General features: G+C 36.5%; 1 protein-coding gene across 4 annotated transcripts in view; it reads right to left on the bottom strand.

Annotated features, from left to right (window-relative positions):
- LOC125912308 (transcription initiation factor TFIID subunit 13) overlaps positions 1-19,973 on the bottom strand; it is an 88,212-nt gene that overhangs the window by 25,379 nt on the left and 42,860 nt on the right. For all 4 annotated transcript variants that reach the window (XM_049616658.1, XM_049616661.1, XM_049616659.1 and 1 more), the window contains 4 exons: positions 18,060-18,144; positions 14,807-15,609; positions 9,944-10,070; positions 1,792-1,970 (listed from right to left, as the gene is read on the bottom strand). In XM_049616658.1, the coding sequence (XP_049472615.1) occupies positions 1,792-1,970; positions 9,944-10,070; positions 14,807-15,609; positions 18,060-18,144 (1,194 nt within the window). The remainder of the gene's footprint in view (positions 1-1,791; positions 1,971-9,943; positions 10,071-14,806; positions 15,610-18,059; positions 18,145-19,973) is intronic.

Below are 19,973 nucleotides of genomic sequence, written 5' to 3'. Positions count from 1 at the left end.
TATGCTCTATTGCTAGAATGACTTGAAGAAATACAACATTAACATTTCAGGGAAAGGATATTTTATTTTATAGATTCTATCTCTATTCAATTTGTCCATGGTATTAGGTATTTTAAAGTTCTGGTACAGCGGGGCACCTGAGTGGCTCAGTTGGTTAAGCATCTGACTTCAGCTCAGGTCATGATCTTACCGCTTATAAGCTTGAGTCCCACATTGGGCTCTGTGCTGACAGCTCAAAGCATCGAGCCTGCTTTGGATTCTGCGTCTCCCTTTCTTTCTGCCCCTCCCCTGCTTATGCTCTGTCTCTCTCTCAAAAGTAAATAAACATTTAAAAATTTTTCAAAAAGTAAATAAAGTCCTGGTACGGCCTCAGATATATGAAAAAAAGGATTGAATAAAATATTAAAGGGTTAGAAAACAATAGATAAGAGAGGGCCAGGAGAACAACAGAATTTATACGAAACTAATTTTCAAAAGCTAAATAACAAGAAAGAACTTGAATTCTATTTATAATGGTTTTTAAAGGAAGGATAAACCATCTTGAATAGTTTTTTCCTGAGGAAGTACATCCTTTACCACTGTTAGGATCACAGAACCTTGACGTTTTATCTTCTGATTTAATGCCAGCTATCTGTTTTCACTGCAAAATAAAATGGTCAGAGAATCCAATTGCAACCATGACTTTTATGGATATGAAGAAGACATCCAAGAACCAGAAATGGCAGTTCATCAAATTAGGATAATTCTAATAAACAATGGACTTATCAGAGGAGATAAGAAAATGATCCTCAAATGCAATGTTCAAAAGCCTACTTAGACTCTAGACTACCACTAAACATTCCTGAAGGTTTGAAGACAGAATCAATTTCAGGCTCACTGACTTGCCCAACCCTCAGAATTTCAAGCAGATTACTTCCAATATTATTGAACCAAATAAAGAACTGATAGTCACCACTGAATTGCCTAATCATAATGACAATAATAACCAACATTTATGGTACACTTCTTATATGCACCAGGATTTATTCTAAGTAATTTGTTATATATTAACTCATTTAATCTTCCAACAAGCTTTGCTCAGAGACATATATTCTAGTTTACTGATTTTTAAAAAGACACATTACTATCTACCTGTCCATATACATACAAACACACACACACACACACACACACACACACACACACACACACAAACACACACACACCTCCTATAATTAAAAGCAATGTAAGGTCATATTACCTTGGCAGAAATTATAAGAAAGAATAACTTTAATATATTGAATTCAATAATAATTTTAATATACTGAATTCAAAAGAACCTGGAAGTTCAAGCACCCAAAATAACAATAAAAACAACAGTGAACACTTAACATAGTGCTTACTATATGCCAGATACTGTTCTAAGTACTTTGCATAGATTAACTCATTTCATCTTCATGGCTGTTCTGTGCAGCAGATGAGGAAACAAGCAAAACGAAGCTAAGTAACTAGGACCCTTAGGACCTGAACTACCCTGGGACAGAGCTGGATCCACCTAGCCATTTGCTTCCAGCTGTCAGCTGAACCACCACACTTCTGCTCTCGTTGCTTCGATGTGAAAAAAGGTTTAAAGGAAAGAAGAACAAAATTAGATGGACCCTCAGAATGCTGTGACAAGAAGATATTCTGTAACTCTGTATTACTTCAAACACTTTAAAATTACAAACTATACTTGTAAAGCAGCAGTCATTGCCTGCTTGTAATCTCTTTGAAATAATTCCATACATTTTAAAAAATGACTGAAAGACATACCTATTAAGAAATTGTTCCGTAAGATTCTGCTGCTGATCAGGACCATCCTCCTGATTCACACCTCCTTCAAGCAGCATTTGTTGGTATATCTGCCGCTGTTGCTCCTTCTGTTCTAAATGCTGTTGATAGCGTAATCTTTGCCTATAATATTCTTGAAATTGTTCTGTTGAATCTCGAAGCTTAAAAATATTAGAAAATATATTTTAACAGACTATGATTAAATATATGTCCCTACTCAACAGTAACTTCTATAAACGCTGGATGAAATGTGCAAGTAGCTATATTTAACAATTAGAAAATACTTAATATATTGATCTTTGAAAAATAACATAGTATCCATGAGTTTTTATAATCAAGTAGATCAATTAATTTACTTTATTCTATAGCAAAAGACTGACCAAAATGAATGGTTATCCTGGATCTTTGACTAATGCAAAAGAAAAATATATATTATAGTTGTCACAAGGGGGTTAGATCTGTATTGCTTGAAAAAAATACTAAGAGAAGACATTAGGATTTAATAAACACAGTATTAACCTTGTCCAACACACTTAATTTAAGCAGGTAAATGGTTTAATAGGTTACTCTAGAGAGAAACTCTAAAAATTTCCCTCAAAAACAGTACCTTAATTCAGGTTTCAAATGACCTTTCACAGGAAAGTGGAATAAATGAATGGTAAACTTAATCCCAACATTCCTGCTTCATTCTTCCAAAGAACTGTATAGCACTCAAATTTACAGGACTTGGATATTCAGTAAATTCCAATATTGGCAAAGAAAGACTCCTCTGCCAAGGTGGAGTCTGGTCATATTACAAAGATCATGTGAACCAGGGTTACCCTGGAACTAATCAATTATCTTTGAAATTGCCAACAGTGACAATAAGCTTAGCTAAGAGTCTTATACGGCTAACTTAAGCTAAAACTGTCTCCCTTTTCCAGGAAATAGTAACAATCCTCTTCCATTTCATAACTTAATAGCAATAACTCTGAGAAAAAATTATGTGTCCTTTTAAATTTTTTATTGTTGGTAAAACAGAAAACTTGTCATCTTAACCATTTTCATGTGTACAATTCAGTGGCATTAACTATACTCACAACATTGTGCAATTATTACCACTATTTCCAAAATTCTTCATCACCCTGAAGAGAAACTCTGTAACCATGAGGCAGTAACTTCTCATTTCTCTCCCTCCCCCAAGCTCCTGGTAACCTCTATTCTATTTTCTCTATGATTTTGTCAATTTTAGATATTTGATATAAGTGGAATCATGTAATATTTGTCCTTTTGTATCTGACATTTCACTTAGCATGATATTTTCAAAGTTCATCCATATTGTAGCATATGTCAGAATTTCATTCCTTTGTGTGGCTGAATAATATTCCATTGAATGGATATACCACTTTTGTTTATCCATTAATCTGTGAGTGGACACTTGGGTTGTATCTACCTTTTGGCTACTGTGAATAATGCCTCTACGAACATGGATGTACAGATACCTGTTTGAGTCCTTGCTTTCAATGTTTTTGAGTGGAATTACTGGGTCATACGGTAATTCTAAATTTAGCTATATTTAAGCTATATTTTATTTATATATTTATATTCTATATTTAATTCTATATTTAAGGTACCACCAATCCATAGTGACTGCACCATTATACATTCAAATCAACAACATATGAGGGTTCAAATTTCTCCACTCCCCACCAACACTTATTTTCCACTGCTTTGAGTTCAGCCATCCTAGTAGTTGTGAAGCTATACTTCATTGGGGTTTTGATTCGCATTTCCCTAATGACTAGTGGTATTCAGCATCTTTTCATGTGCTTATTGGCCATTTGAATATATTCTTTGGAGAAACGTTTGTTCAACTTTTTTTTTTTTAAGTAGGCTTCACACCCAGCGTGGAGCCCAATGAGGGGCTTGAACTCATAACCCTGAGATCAAGACCTAAACTGAGATCAAGAGTCAGATGCTGAACCAACTGAGCAACCCAGATGCCCCTCAACTCCTTTTTCATAAGTTGAATTGCCTTTTTGTTGTTGAGTTGTAGTTCTTCATATATGCTAGATATTAAACCCTTATTAGATATATAATTTGCAAATATTTTTCCCACTCTGCTGGCTGTCTTTTCACTTTTCTGATAATGTCCTTTGATGCGCAAAAGCTTTTAATTTTGATGAAGCTCAATTTATCAATTTCTATGTTTGTTGCTCAAGCTTTTAGTATCATATCTAAGAATACATTACAAAATCCAAGATCACAAAGATCTGCCCTTATGTTTTCTTCTAAGAGTTTTATACTTTTAGGTCTTATAATTAAGTTGTTGATCTGTTCATTTTTGTACATTATGTGAGGTGGAGATCCAACTTCATTCTTTTCCATGTACAAATCCAGCTGATCCATCATCATCAGTTAAAGAGACTATTCTTTCCCCGTTGAATGGACCTGACATCCCTGACAAAAGTCAATTAGCCACAGATATATGGGATTACTTCTAGTCTCTCAATGTAGTCCATTGGTCTATATTTCTGTCCTTATGCAAGTACCAAACAGTTTTGATTACTGTAGCTTTTGTAGCTACTGTAGCTTTGTGGCTTTGCAATCATGAACTGTGATTGTTTGTTCTTTTTAAAGATTGTTTTGGCTATTCAGGACACATTACAACTCCATATGAACTTGAGTACTGGCTTTTCATTGCTGCAAAAAAGGTTGCAGAATTTTTTTAAAGGAATTACATGAAATCTGTAGATCATATTGGAGAGTACTGACAATATTAAGTTTCCCTATGTGTGAACACAGGATATCTTTCTATTTATTTAGATCTTTTAAAATTCCTTTCAGCAATGTTTTATAGATTTCAGCATACAAGTTTTTCACCTCCTTGGTTTAATTTATTCCCAGGTATTTTATCCTTTTATATGCTATTGTAAATGGAACTGCTTTCTTAATTTCCTGTTCAGATTGTTCAGTGTTGGTAGTATAGAACCACAACTAACTCTTATTGTTGCTCTTGTACCCTGTAACTTTGCTAAACTTGTTTGTAAGCTCTAGTAGCTTTCTTATGAATTCTTTGGGATTTTCTATAAACAGGATCATGTCATCTGTAAATGGAGATAGTTTTACTTCTTTCTTTCAATCTGGGTCGGCTTTTGATTCTTTTCCTTGTCTAATCTCTCTAGCTACAACTTCCAGGAAATGCTGAATAGCAGTGGTAAAAATAGGCATCCTTGTCTTTGTTCCTGATCTTAGGGGAAAGCTTTTAGTTTTTCCCCAATGAGTAAGAGGTTAGCTTGGGTTTTTCATAAATGAACTTTACCATGCCAAAGAAATTCCATTTTATTGTTAGTTTTCTGAGAGCTTTTATCATGAAAGAGTGTCTGATTTTGTCAAATGCCTTTTCTGCATCAATTGACATGGTCAGATGTTTTTTTGTCCATTATCCTACTAATGTGACATACTACATTGATTGATTTATTTAATGTTGAACTAACCTTGTACTCTGGGATAAATTCACTTGGTCAGGGTACATAATCCTTTGAATATACTGATGAATTTAGTTTGCTAGTATTTTGTTAGGGTTTTAGTTTCTATTCATGAAAGAAATTGGTCTGTAGTTTTCTTTTTCTTTCTTTTTTTTAAAGTTTATTTAGTGTGAGGGGCACCTGGGTGGCTTAGTTGGTTAAGTGTCCGATGTCAGCTCAGGTCATGATCTCACAGTTTGTGGGTTCAAGCCCTGCGTGAGGCTCTGGGCTAATAGCTCAGAGCCTGGAGCCTGCTTTGGATTCTGTGTCTCCCTCTCTTTCTGCTCCTCCCTGGCTTCTGCATTCTCTCTCTCAAAAATAATACACATAAAAGTTTATTTTGAGAGAGAGAGACGGTGTGTGAGTGGGAGAGGAGACAGAAGGAAGAGAGAATCCCAAGCAGGCCATCAGCACAGAGCCTGACACAAGGCTCAAATCCATGAACCATGAGATCATGATCTGAGCTGAAATCAAAGAGTCACACCTTAACTGACTGAGCCACCCAGGCTTTAATTTTCTTTTCTTGTAATGTCTTCATCTGGCCTTGGTATTAGGGTAATGCTAGCCTCACAGAATGAGTTAGGAAGTATTCCTTCTTCTTATATACTTTTAGAAGATTTTGAGAAGGACTGATGTTAACCCTACCTTAAATGTTTGGTAGAATTCATCCATAAAGCCACCTGATTCTGGATTTTTCTTTGTTGGAAGGTTTTTGATTACTGATTCAATCTCTACTCATTGTAAGTTTGTTGAGATTTTCTATTTCCTCTTGAGTCAGCTTAGGTAATTTGTGATTTCTAGGAATTTGTCCATTTCTTTTTTTTTTTAAATTTTTTTTTTCAACGTTTTTTATTTATTTTTGGGACAGAGAGAGACAGAGTATGAACGGGGGAGGGGCAGAGAGAGAGGGAGACACAGAATCGGAAACAGGCTCCAGGCTCCGAGCCATCAGCCCAGAGCCTGACGCGGGGCTCGAACTCACAGACCGCGAGATCGTGAACTGGCTGAAGTCGGACGCTTAACCGACTGCGCCACCCAGGCGCCCCGGAATCTGTCCATTTCAACTAGGTTATCTAACTTGCTGGCTTACAGTGGTCATAGTATTCTCTTATAATCCATTTTATTATTGTAAGGTTGACAGGAAAGTCCCCAGTTTTATTTCCGATTTTACTTGTGTCTTTTCTCTCTCTTTTTTTTTTTTTGGTTAGTCTAGCTAAGGGCTTGTCAATTTTGTTAATCTTTTCAAAGAATCAACTTTTGATTTTATTGATTCTCTATTGTTTTCCTTTTCTCTATTTTATTTATCTCCCCTCTAATCTTTATTACTTCCTTCTGCTAAAATTTGTTTTTCTTTTTTCTAGTTCCTCAAGGCATAAAGTTAGGTTATTACTTTGAGGACTTTATTCTTCTTCTTTTAAATTTTTATTTACTTATGGGGCACCTGGGTGGCTCAGTCAGTTAAGCTGGCTCAGTCTGACTTCAGCTCAGGTCATGATCTCACAGTCCATGAGTTTGAGCTCACATTGGGCTCTATGTTGACAGCTCAGAGCCTGGAGCCTGCTTTGGATTCTGTGTCTCCCTTTCTCTCTGCCCCTTCCTCACTTGTACTCTCTCTCTCAAAAATAAACAAACATTAAAACATTAAAAAAAAAAAGTTTTATTTATTTTGAGAGGGGAGGGGCAGAGAGAGAGGAAAGAGAGAATCCCAAGCAGGCTCCATGCTGTCAACACAGAGCCCAAATCAGGGCCCAATCTCATAGACTGTGAGATCATGACCTGAGCCAAGATCAAGAGTTGGATGCTTAACCAACTGACCCATCCAGGCACCCCTTTTCTTTTTTAATGTAAGCATTTACAGGCATAAATTTCCCCTGAGCACTGCTTTTGCTGTATCTCATCAATTTGGAATGTTGTATGCTTTGGTATGTTGTATATTCATTTTTATTAGTTTCTAGGTATTTTCTAATTTCCCTTGTGATTTCCTTTTTGACCCACTGGTTATTTAAGAGTGTGTTAATTTCTACACATTTGTGAATTTTCCAATTTTCCCTCTGTTATTAATTTCTAGCTTCATCCCATTATGGTCAGAGAAGACACTTCATGTGATTTCAATTTTTTAAAATTTATTGAGATTTGTTTTGGGTCCTAATATATAGTCTATCCTGAAAAATGTGTATTCTGCTATTGTTGAAGTGTTCTTTTTTTTGTTAGTATCACTTTATTTACATATTTGTATTCAGATATTGTTAGTATTCACATATTCACAAAACAAGTTACAAACACTCGGAATACTATCACTGACCTGAGGGCCTAAGGAAACAACTTCCTCTAAAAAGACTGATACAGGCACCTCTGGGTAAAAAAAAAAAAAAAAAAAGGTGCACTGGGGCACCTGTGTGGCTCAGCTGGTTGAGCGACCAACTTCAGCTCAAGTCATGATCTCGCAGCCTGTGGGTTCAAGCCCTGCATCAGGCTCTGTGCTGTAAGCTTGGAGCCTGGAGCCTGCTTTGGATTCTCTGTCTCCCTCTCTCTCTGTCCCTAACCTACTTACATTCTGTCTCTGTCTCAAAAATAAACAAACATTAAAAAAAAATTTTTTTTTAAAAAGGTGCATCCTCTAAAGCAACAAAATTGTTGGAGTATTCTACAGATGTCTGTTAGGTCTAGTTGGTTTATAGTGTTGTTCAAGTACTTTGTATCCTTATGGATCTTCTGTTTAGATGTTTTATCCATTATAGTAGGTAGGGTATTGAAGTCTCCAACTATCATTTCTCCCTTCAACTCTGCCAATGTTTGCTTCATAGATTTTGGGGTTCTACTGTTTGGTGCATATTCACACATATTTTTAAATATATTAAAAAAAAAACTTTTTTTTTAACTTTTATGTTTTTTTTTGAGAGAGAGAGAGAGAGAGAGAGAGAGAGAAACAGAGTGCAAGTGGGGGAGGGACAGAGAGAAGGAAGACACAGAATCTAAAGCAGACTTCAGGCTCTGAGCTGTCAGCACACAGCCTGATGTGGGGCTGGAACCCATGAACCGTGAGATCACAACCTGAGCCGAAGTCGGACACTTAACTGACTGAGCCACCCAGGCGCCCCTTAAAAATTTTTTTTTTAATCTTTACTTATTTTTGAGAGAGAGAGAGTGTGTGAGAGGGAGAGGGACAGAGAGAGGGAGACACAGAATCTGAAGCAGGTTCCAGGCTCCGAGCTATCAGCACAGGGCCCAACACAGGGCTTGAACTCACAAACCATGAGATCATGACCTGAGCTGAAGTTGGATGCTTTAACTGACTGCGCCACCCAGGCGCCCCTATATTTTTAAGTTTATTTATTTTGAAAGAGAGAGCATAATCAGGAAAGGGGCAGAGAAAGAAAGAGAGAGAGAGAGAGAGAGGGAGAGAGAGAGAGAGAGGGAGAGAGAGAGAGAGAGAGAGAGAGAGAGAGAGAGAGAGAATGAATCCCAAGCAGGCTCTGCACTGTGAGCACAGACCCCAACACAGGGCCCAAACCCACCAACTGTAAGATCATGAGCTGAGCCAAAATCAAGAGTTAGACACTTAACCACTGAGGCACACAAGTGCCCCTTATATGTATTTTTAACAATAATTTTTCTGCTTCATTCTTAATATTTGGTTGAAAACAAAAAAATTTATTGAACGTTTTAAAACTACCTCTTCATTTCTTCTAAGTGGCATAATATATAAGATAAAATTTATAATCTCCTTCATAATACAATTTCCTTTCTAAAACACCAGAGAAAAATAATTTAGAACTCTAAAGACTTGGATAAAAATGGCGCCTGGGTGGCTCAGCAGGTTAAGCATCCGACTTCGGCTCGGGTCATCATCTCACAGTTCATGAGTTCGAGCCCCACGTTGGGCTCTGTGCTGATAGCTCGGAGCTTAGAGCATGCTTCGGATTCTGTGTCTCCCTCTCTCTCTGCCCCTCCCCTGCTCAAACTCTGTCTCTCTCGTTCAAAAATAAATAAATATTAAAAAAGAAAAACTTGGATAAAAGTATTTTCTATTACAAATGTCATTTCTGAGGTGCCTGGGTGGTTCAGTCAGTTAAGCATCCGACTTTGGCTCAGGTCATGATTTCACAGTTCATGAGTTTGAGCCCCGCGTCAGGGTCTGTGCTGACAGCTCAGAGGTCTGTGCTGACAGCCCAAAGCCTGGAGGCTGCTTCGGATTCTGTGTCTCCCGCTCTCTCTGCTCCTCCCCTGCTCACTCTATGTCTCTCCTTCTCTCAAAAATAAAAAATAAAAAATAAAAAAATTTTTTAAAATGTCATTTCTTGTTCATTACATCTAATTAGTAAAATATAGAGCATACCAAGCTATCCACATTTAATGTGAGTTCAATTACTTGAGTCTTGAAATATGTAAGATTAATGTAAACTGTGGTATTTTAGATTACTAATAAATTCACCTGTTAAAAATTCTCCAAAATACATGACAACTAAAGATACCATATATCCTTAAGGGAGAAAATGACTTAATAAGTCTAGATATTCTCTCACCTACTCTCAAATATTAAAAAATTCCATTTACATTTACTCAAGCAAACACTATTATTTCTTACAAAGAGAACAACTCTAAAAGACACTAGATGTATTAAATTATACCTCATTTTTTTCTTGCTTAGCTGGTCCTGGATTCTGTGCTCCATTTGCAGGTTCTTTTTCTGAAACTGAACTCTGGCCCAGGACTTCACTGCTTATAGGCCGCTGTGCCTCAACAGGTGTATCACTTCTTCCAGAAAAGTGCAAAAAACAAAAAGGAAGAGGTGGGAGTGAAGGAAAAGATATTTCAGAGAAATTTTAATTAAAACAATGACTATTTAGTCTAAATTTTACCAAATGTTCAAAAATAGATTTTTTAATTTTCCTTTCTTAAGTGTATATATAAGGTTTGTTTTTTTTTTAATAGAATATGCCTATAATGGAAGAGCACTGGATTATTAAGCAAGGAGGGTAGGGGGTCCAGTCTAAAACAAGATTTGTGGTCTTTGGAAAATCACTTACATTCTCTGTGGCTCAGCTTCATCTATAAACTGAACTGAATAATAAGCTGGATGACCTAATGCCTAAATTCTCTTTATGAATCTTAATCTGTGATTCTGTTACCCAAACATTAATTTTTCCCCTCCAATATGTTTCAACAAAAATTTAAGAACTGTTTATTAAAAGGCTTTCTTTGGTTTATTTGCACTTAACATAAAAGCTAAACATACATGTTTCCAATATTTTTAATGTATACTAGTTAGTGAGCTTAACATCTCTGTCAGGTTGTTCCTAATATTCTTCTAAACACTAGCAATTTCTACTTTTCGTAGTTATTCTGTTCAAAATTTTTAATAACTAACATCATCCAAAAATGATGAATACCTCAGACACTTACACAGATAACCTGTTGGCACAAGGCACCATGGGAACATATACAAAAGTAAAATGACCTCTGCCTTGAAAGAATTTGATTATGAGAGGGCTTCATAATGGCCTCTCCAGGTAGAGTATGTAATACATAACAAATTACAGTTGTAGAGGTCAGGAAGCAGAGCTAAATAGTCATCTTCACAAAGGCACCATTGGTCAGAAGCTTTCTAACTGATAAGTACCTCAACATACATATATACACATGCACCCAGAAGAGGAAGGAGAAAGACTTGGAGAAGTCTTCAGGACCAATCTCTGCTGTAACCTGCTAATGCCCATAAGAAGCCCAATTTTATGCCCACAAGATAGATTTAATAAGAGTTATTAACTATATATAAAATAAAATGACCTTCATAATGTAACATTTAATTTTGCAATCTATACATTTCCATATGTATTGTCTCATTTAACTTGCACAGTAACTTGTGAAATAGGTTGTAACTCTCATTTCACAGATGACGAATAAAGTTATTTTCCTAAAATTGCATAGCCAGTAAATAAAGGATTTCAATCTAGATTGTCAGGTTCCAAATCCAATGCTGATTCATTCCTGAGATGTTTTTGGGTTGGGTTTTTTTGTTTGTTTGTTTTTTGTTTGTTTGGTTTCTTTTTTTTTTTTGCCATTTAATTTTGAGACCATTACACTGAATAGCCAAAGCTTATATTTTTTTCAACGGATTTTTCTTCCTTTTTTGTTTGGAGTTTGTTTATGTTTGAGTGAAAAACTATCTTTACAAAACCCACGCTCTCTTATAAACCCTTCTTTTGTGTTTTATCTTCTTGTTCACCATAGTAATTCCATCACTGTATCCCCGGAATGCAGCATGACGCTAGCACAGAGTAGACACTCAGAATATTTTTAAACAAATACTGACTTCAAACGTATATCACCACAAATAAGAGGTTTCTTCAAGTGGCATCTTCAAGATAATTGTGTAATAATCTTACCAATATTTTTAAATTAAACCTAAAATATTTTTAAGTTTATTTATTTTGAGACAGAGAGAGGCAGAGGGGGAGAGAGAGAGGCAGACGGGGAGAGAGAAAGAAGCAGAGGGGGAGAGAGAAAGAGAGAGAGAATGAGAGAGAGAGAGAAGGAGAGAGAGAGAAGGAGAGAGAGAGAGAGAGAATGAATATCCCAAGCAGGCTCCACACTATAATAAGCACAGAGCCGGATGCAGGGCTCAAACTCACAAATCGTGAGATCATGACCTGACCCAAAATCAAGAGCTGGGCACTTAACTAACTGAGCCACCCAGGTACCCCACACCTAAGATAATTTTAAAAACAAGGTTAACTTTTTCCAAAGTAAATTTTTATACTTTATCCACAGCACAGCTTACCTATAGCATGCTATTAGCAGCCCTTTTGACATACTGTCTTTACGAGGAGTATGACACTCAGAAGGGGGGAAATCTGTATTTACGAAGCACCATGCACATGCTTGCCACTCTGCTAGGAACTTTATCTCACTTTGCAAGTCAACACCCTATTTTATACAGATGATCACTTAGGCTCAGAGAGACTAAGTAATAACGGTCCCAAGGTCACACAACTAGTAAATGGCAAAGCTCTTGCTCAAGTCCAAGTCTGACTCCAAAGACCATTCATTATTCCACACTGCTTTGCCTCTTAAGTCTTCCAATTTCACAGGCATGACAGATATTTTCTTGGTTATGCTACTGCTCAGCTAGTAACACATGTATTACTCACATTTTAATATGTCACATTTTACCTCTCTACTTATTCTATAATGGTCTAGTAGCTTATACTCCACTTCTTTCTGTCTTTAGTCATTCCTCAATTTCTACTACTCCTTTACATAGGCAACAGCACATGTAGAGTCAGAACTGGCTAGATTTTTGTGTCTCTTTTCTTTAGAAAGACCATCCCTTTGTGGGAACGCAAACTGGTACAGCCACTCTGGGAAACAGTATGGAGGTTCCTCAAAAAACTAAAAATAGAACTGCCCTACGACCCAGCAATTGCACTACTAGGTATTTATCCAAGGGATACAGTTGTGCTGTTTCGAAGGGACACATGCACCCCCATGTTGATAGCAGCACTATCAACAATAGCTAAAGTATGGAAAGAGGACAAATGTCCATCGATGGATGAATGGATAAAGAAGATGTGGTATACACACACACACACACACACACACACACAATGGAGTATTACTCGGCAATCAAATAGAATGAAATCTTGCCATTTGCAACTACATGGATGGAACTAGAGGGTATTATGCTAAGTGAAATTAGTCAGAGAAAGACAAGTATCATATGACTTTACTCATATGAGGACTTTAAGAGACAAAACAAATGAACATAAGGGAAGGGAAACAAAAATAATATAAAAACAGGGAGGGGGACAAAGCATAAGAGACTCATAAATATGGAGAACAAACAGAGGGTTACTGGAGGGGATGTGGGAAGGGGGGTGGGCTAAATGCATAAGGGGCATTAAGGAATCTACTCCTGAAATCATTGTTGCACTATATGCTAATTTGGATGTAAATAAAAAAAAATTAAATTAAGAAAAAAAGAAAGACAATGCCTTTGGTGTACAAGTCCAAACATTATACTGACGAAGAAGTTCCAATCATCTTACGTACCCAGAAGAATATCAACAGTTCTCCTCAGAAGAATATCAACAGTCCCTTAGAATTGAAGCCCAACATACCAGACAATGAAAATTTTCTTTAAAGAGATTGGAAAGTCCAAGAAAAATTTAAGATAGTCTCTACCAATGTTCAAGACTCTATTCCTTTGGGATTTAGATAATAGGATCCTTCGATATTAAGTTATACTCATCCATTTTCATTACTAGATATCATCTCTATCTTTCAAGTAGAGCAATAAGATGAGTCTTAAGTCACCCTACGCTTGGGGTGCCTGGGTAGCTCAGTCAGTTAAGCATCCAACTCTTGATTTCAGCTTAGGTCGTGATCTCGTGGTTTATGAGTTTGAGTCCCGTGTCAGGCTCTGTGTGCTGACAATGCAGAGCCTGCTTTAGATTCTCTTTCTTCCTCTCTCTCTGCCTCTTCCCTACTCATAGTATCATACTTCATAGTATCAACTCTGAGTATAGGAAACCAGCCATATGTCCCAGTGGTTTTCCTAGAAAGTGAGGGAAGAACTTTTCTAACTCTTGAAATAAAGAACCGCTAACCAGGAAATTATTATTTCATGCCAAGTTTGAAAGAAAAACTGAGTGCTGGCTTTAACACTTATTTCCTTCATGTATATTAAGAGTTACTAGAGGGATGCCTGGGTGGCTCAGTCGGTTAAGCATCTGACTCAGGCTCAGGTCATATCTCATAGTTCGTGAGTTTGAGCCCTGCATCGGGCTCTGCACTGGCACTGTGGAGCCTGCTTGGGATTCCTTCTCTCTCCCTCTCTCTCTGCCCCTTCCTATTTGCTCTCTCTCAAACTAAATAAATAAACTTAAAAAAAAAAAAAAGAGTTACTAGAAAAAATAATCAGAGTGGAAATAATCAGAAATTTTTACACACACACATTCAACACTATTTACTATTCAGTACTATTCATATAGGAGAAAAAAGTGGAAATAATCTGCTATCCTATGATGAGGAATTAGGTAAAATTATGATACAGTCATACAGTGGAATACTGCATACATCATTAATCATTTATCCCAATAAATGTTTAAAAATACGGGAAAGTATTCAAGATCAAATTTTAAAAAGCAAATTATGTGAATATATATAGTACATTCCCAATCTTTAAAAAATGTATTCATAGAAAAAAGACATCATCGAAGTGTGAGATTACAAGGGATTTTAATTCTCATATTTATACTCTCCTCTATTTTCCAAAATGTCTTCAATGCACATCCATTGCCTTTATAATAAGCAAAATAATAATACAGGATATAAAAATATTCTCATTGATAATTTTAATTATCAAAATTTATTTTAGAAATGCTTTATAAAGTTTAAGGACTAACTTTCAACTAAAGGGACTTGAACATTAAACACACACACAATCTCACACTTTGAATAATTTCTAATTTTTATGAGGAAATACTTACCGTTCAGGGGATTCTTCATAAATACTGTGACATTCTGTATTCTCAAGCATGAGACTTCTACTGAGGTTTTGTACCCCTGGATAATGAAAGTTAGCAAAGGAGTGTGACATTGGAGACGTTTTGTTTCCAAGGTCTGAGATTCTCTTATCATGACTGGTTAGGCCACAAGTGAGGCCATCTAAAGCAGGATTCAGAGAGCGGGTCATATAGGCGTCAGCTGATTGAGGCCTTCTCATTGGAGACGATGGATAGGGAGAAAGTTTGCTGATAAGAGGAGTCAAAAGATCAGCGTATGCAGCTTTTGTAGGTTTCAGAAGTTTGTCAACATGAATATTAAGCATTTTCTGTTCAAAAGCACAAGAGAAGACAGAAGATGGGAGATTCTGAAGCCATGACAATAAACTCAGATCCAAGTCATCACAACCATTACCACATAAAAGGTCAATGCCAAGAAGTACTTCACTTTCTGTAATTTCTTCTCCAGTTGCTTTACTTTGACAAAATTCTACACAGCATTCATAAAGTAGGCCCTTCATTACAAGCTGAAATAAACGATTGTTACTTGCTTTAAACCCAGCCTCACTTAGCTTCCTATCAGCAGGGATGAATTCTGCAACCATGACACAAGCCTCTTCAAAACAGTGAACTCGTGCAGTGCTTGGATTCCAGTCCTTAAATTCAGCATGATTGGTCAGACGAGGCAAAGTCAAAAGCAAACAGAGCTTGCTGTAATCATCTTTAGAAGGACAGTACTCTTCTAGGGCATGCAAACATTGCACAGCTTCTTGCATGGTAAATTCCAGCTGTAAGAAAAATATAAGTGATCACTACAAAGAAAGATGCTGTGAGATATGAAAACAAGAGTATTTTAATCAAATACATTTAATCAAACATTTTATAAAATATTTTATAAAATGTTTTAAAAAATATTTAATCAAATATTTTATAAGCTTTCATAAACTTTAATTGCAAAAGGATAAACTCTAGTGTCACAGAGTACTCATATAATTTGCAGGCTATGTAACAACTCTAAAGTCAGGAGCTAAAATGTTTTTTCACTATTAAAATAAAAATATGAAATAATTTGGTTACTTAGCAAATTAAACTCTTACTATAAGAATAGCGTTCGGGGCACCTGGGTGGCTCAGTCAGTTAAGCGTCCGACTTCAACTCAGGTAATGATCTCACAGTTTGTGGGTTCGACCCTGTGTCCCACAGGCCTGGAGCCTGCTTCAGATGCTGTGTCTCCCTTTCTCTCTCTCTGCCCTTCCCCCACTTGTGCTTCCTCTCTCTCTCTCAAAAATAAGTAAACATTAAAAAAAGATATTAAAAAAAATAGTGTTCTAGGGATGCCTGGGTGCCGGGTGGCTCAGTCAGTTAAACACATACTCTTGGTTTCAGCTCAGGTCATGATCTCACAGTTCGTGGGATGGAGCCCTGAGTCAGGCTCCGTGCTGTCAGCGGATTCTCTCTCTCTCTCTGCCCCTCTTCCACTAGCACTCTTTCTCTCTCAAAATAAATAAGTAAACATTTTTTAAAAATATTGTTCTAGTTCAGGCTTTGGACTATCATTCTCAAATATATAATTTTTTAAGGTCAAGAATAATTGAGCACTCTAGAAATGAAAACTGAAGCATGCCAATATTCAATGGTTTATGTAGCTTGCTATCACTCCAGCTTACCCAAAAAGCAAAAAAGTCATTCTTAAACTTGCTGTAGGAGAAATTTGTGTGGGGAAAGAAAGCAAATTGGGGGCGGGGGGGGGGGAACTCTACAGTTCATTTACTACAAAAATAGTATGTGAGGTGCCTGGGTGACTCAGTCAGTTAAATGTTTGACTCTTGATTTTAGCTTAGGTCATGATCTCATGGTCATGAGATTGAGTCCCATGTTGGGCTCTATGACAGGTGTGGAGCCTGCTTAATATTCTCTCTCCGCCCCCATCCTTTGTCCCTCCCTGACTCATGCTCTCTCTCTCTCTCTCTCTCTCTCTCTCAAAGACAAAACAAAACAAAACAAAACAAAAAACCTAGTATGAAGACAGAACAAAGAAAGCTTAGCTGAGAGAAAAATTACAGTAATTTGTATACTGAATATTATCTTAAATCATAAGCTTTTAATGATGTAAGGAATCTCAGAGTTTATGGAATTCACCTTTCTTTAGCTTACATATGGGAAAAGTTAGGGAGCAGATTTAACTAAAGTAATTCAGTTGGTTAGTGACAAAGACAAAGTAAAAATTAAGTCTTTTGACTTACAGTGTTCTTTTCAAATTTAAACGTCACTGTGGGGGCAACTGGGTGACTCAGTGGGTTAAGCATCCGACTTCAGCTCAGGTCATGACCTAACAGCTGGAGTTTGAGCCCTGCATCAGGCTCTGTGCTGACAGCTCAGAGCGTGGAGCCTGTTTCAGATTTCTGTGTGTGTCTCTCTCTCCCCCCGCCCCCACTCATGTTCTGTCACTCTCTCTCAAAAATAAATAAACATTAATAAATTTCAAAAATTAATAAATAAAATAACCATTACTGTCTGGCAAACATTTCTCTTACTATATATGAAAGTTCTCATTGTAATATCTTTTGAGTTTATTTCAATGAACACTTACTTACTGGCACTTAATAAGTTTCCTTGGTTTGGGATATAACAATACTATAATTAAAACTTTAAAAATAACTCTCTAATCAAAAAAACCCTTAGTATCTTTAAATTTGAATTGTCATAAAGACACACATATTTTATCAAAAACCACCTCTGTTGTTGTACTGATCATTGGGGTATTGTATGTAAGCGATGAATCACTGGATTCTATACCTGAAACTAATATTACACTGTAAGCTAACTAACTGGAATTTAAATAAAAACTTGGAGGGAAAAAAAAAAACACCTCTGGATCAATGTAAATACTGAAAAAACAAAACGAGGAAGTAAACATAATCCACTTCTGGGATAAAAAAAGAAGCAATGATGTAGAATCTTCAAGTCAAACATCTACTGTAATCTAAATCACCTTAAACAGGAAAAGCACACACTCTCCAACCAGCCAGCCATTCATTTATCGTCTGTGTCTAAATCTTGGAACAAGTTCAGAAGCATTATAGATTGAAAGTACTCCAGCTACAAAAGAGTAGATCTTATTCCATCCCAGCTCATAAAAACTTTGAAAACTCATGATACTAATCTTTTGTTTTAGTGAATAAAATACTTATGACTGAAACAAGACTATAGCGCAAACCTTCAGGAATAAAAATCTTACATGCTGGGGCTCATCTTCTGCTGACATTGCATTGTTAACACACAAGGCTTCTAAAAACTTCTGCTTCAGGATAATATAACGAAACCTGTGAAAAATAAAATACAAAACATTAAAATGATTAAAAAGCCGAGTTACGACAAAGTCAAAGATTGGAAATGAAACCCAGGTTCTTAGAGCAAAACAGACCAAGTTTGTCTTAAAGGGCTAATTATTCCTCTAAAAAAAGATTTTTAAGAAAAATTAATTTTCCAATGTCTCATAAATCAAATGCCCTTATAAGTTACTATAACCACCTTTGCTTTCAAAAAATTATTTTTTTATGTTTATTTTTGAGAGAGAGCAAGTGTGAGCGCACACGCGCGCGCGCGCGCGCGCACACACACACACACACACACACACACACACACGTACACAGGCAAGCCGGGGAGGGGCAGAGAGAGAGGAAGACAGAGGATCCAAAGTGGGGTCTGTGCTGACAGCAGAGAACTCAAGGTGGGGCTTGAACTAACAAATCATGACCTGAGCCGAAGTTGGATGCATAACGAACTGAGCCACCCAGGTGGCCCTGCTTTCAAAAAATTCTTAAAATCTGGGGCACTTGGAGCATCTGACTCTTGATTTCGGCCTAGGTCATGATCTTGCAGTTCATGAGTCTGAGTTCTATGTCAGGCTCCACACTGACAGTGCAGAGACTGCTTGGGATTCTCTCTCTCCCTCTGCCCCTCCCCTGCTTTCTCTCTCTCAAAAATAAACAAACTTTTAAAAAATTCTTAAATTACTATTTTTTTTTTAATTTTGTTTTAACATTTGTTCATTTTTTTGAGAGATGGAGACAGAGCATGAGTGGGGGAGAGGCAGAGAGAGAGGGAGACAGAATCTGGAGCAGGCTCCAGGCTCTGAGCTGTCAGCACAGAGTCCAATGTGGGACTCGAACCCACAGACTGCAAGATGACCTAAGCTGAAGCTTAACCAACTGAGTCACCCAGGCGCCCCAAAATTCTTAAAATTCTTAAAAGCTTATCACATTGAAGCCACAATTAAAATAATTTCAGTAAGTAAATACAATTTAGTACTCGAAGGATTTCTATTTCCAACATTAATTCTAACCAAAAGCCAAGTTTTATGAAAGATGAAAATTATAATCTAATATGAAATCAAAATCCTTTACATTCAAAATGTTTTGTTTTATTATGTTTTGTTTTATTATTTTGCATTTCATTCAAAATATGTCCTTTTTTCTTTTCGAACATGAGAAAAGTCTAATAAAAATCAGGCTGAAAGAGGAAGAAATGAACATTTCTGAAGTCATAAAATAATCATAAACTTTAAAGCTTTTTAACAGAGATTTTTCAGGGAGAGGTCTACTTGACTTGTCTAAGAATAAAAAATTCTGGATGCTTTAAGCACCTTAAAGAAAAATTATTTTTAAGGACTGAAAGAAAATGAAACTTCAGTCATTCCTTCAACCATTGTTACAGTAGCAAATGTATGTCCAATAAAGCAAAATACTTGCCTTCAAAAGAGGGTCATCTAATAAGTTGTATGAAATATGTATACTGTTTCAGCAAAGTCTCAAAGGAATGTGAAAACAATTCTATCAGAAGGGGTGGAAAGTATAAGGCAAGTTTTATAAGAGCTGACTCTCAGAAGATGATCAGGTGTGTGCTGTATAAAGGTAGGAGATGGTGAAAGGAATACTATTCCAATAAATGAAGAATGTGCAAAAGCAAACAGGTATCAAATAGCACCAGTGGTATGAACAGATGATCAAAAAACAATATAAGGTTGTACTTCCATTAATGGTAGAGTCACTTGTTATCTGGCTAACCTTTCTACAGATAACAATGATAAATCCTAGATAAAATTTTAAAAGTAACTATTTGAAAGCAATGAAGAACAACAAAAAGCTGGTAC

The sequence above is a fragment of the Panthera uncia genome (genome assembly GCF_023721935.1).
Source record: "Panthera uncia isolate 11264 chromosome C1 unlocalized genomic scaffold, Puncia_PCG_1.0 HiC_scaffold_4, whole genome shotgun sequence".
In the NCBI taxonomy this organism is placed as follows: domain Eukaryota; kingdom Metazoa; phylum Chordata; class Mammalia; order Carnivora; family Felidae; genus Panthera; species Panthera uncia.
The sequence above is the reverse complement of the archived record's forward strand: the minus strand, read 5'-3'. Positions and strand labels throughout refer to the sequence as shown.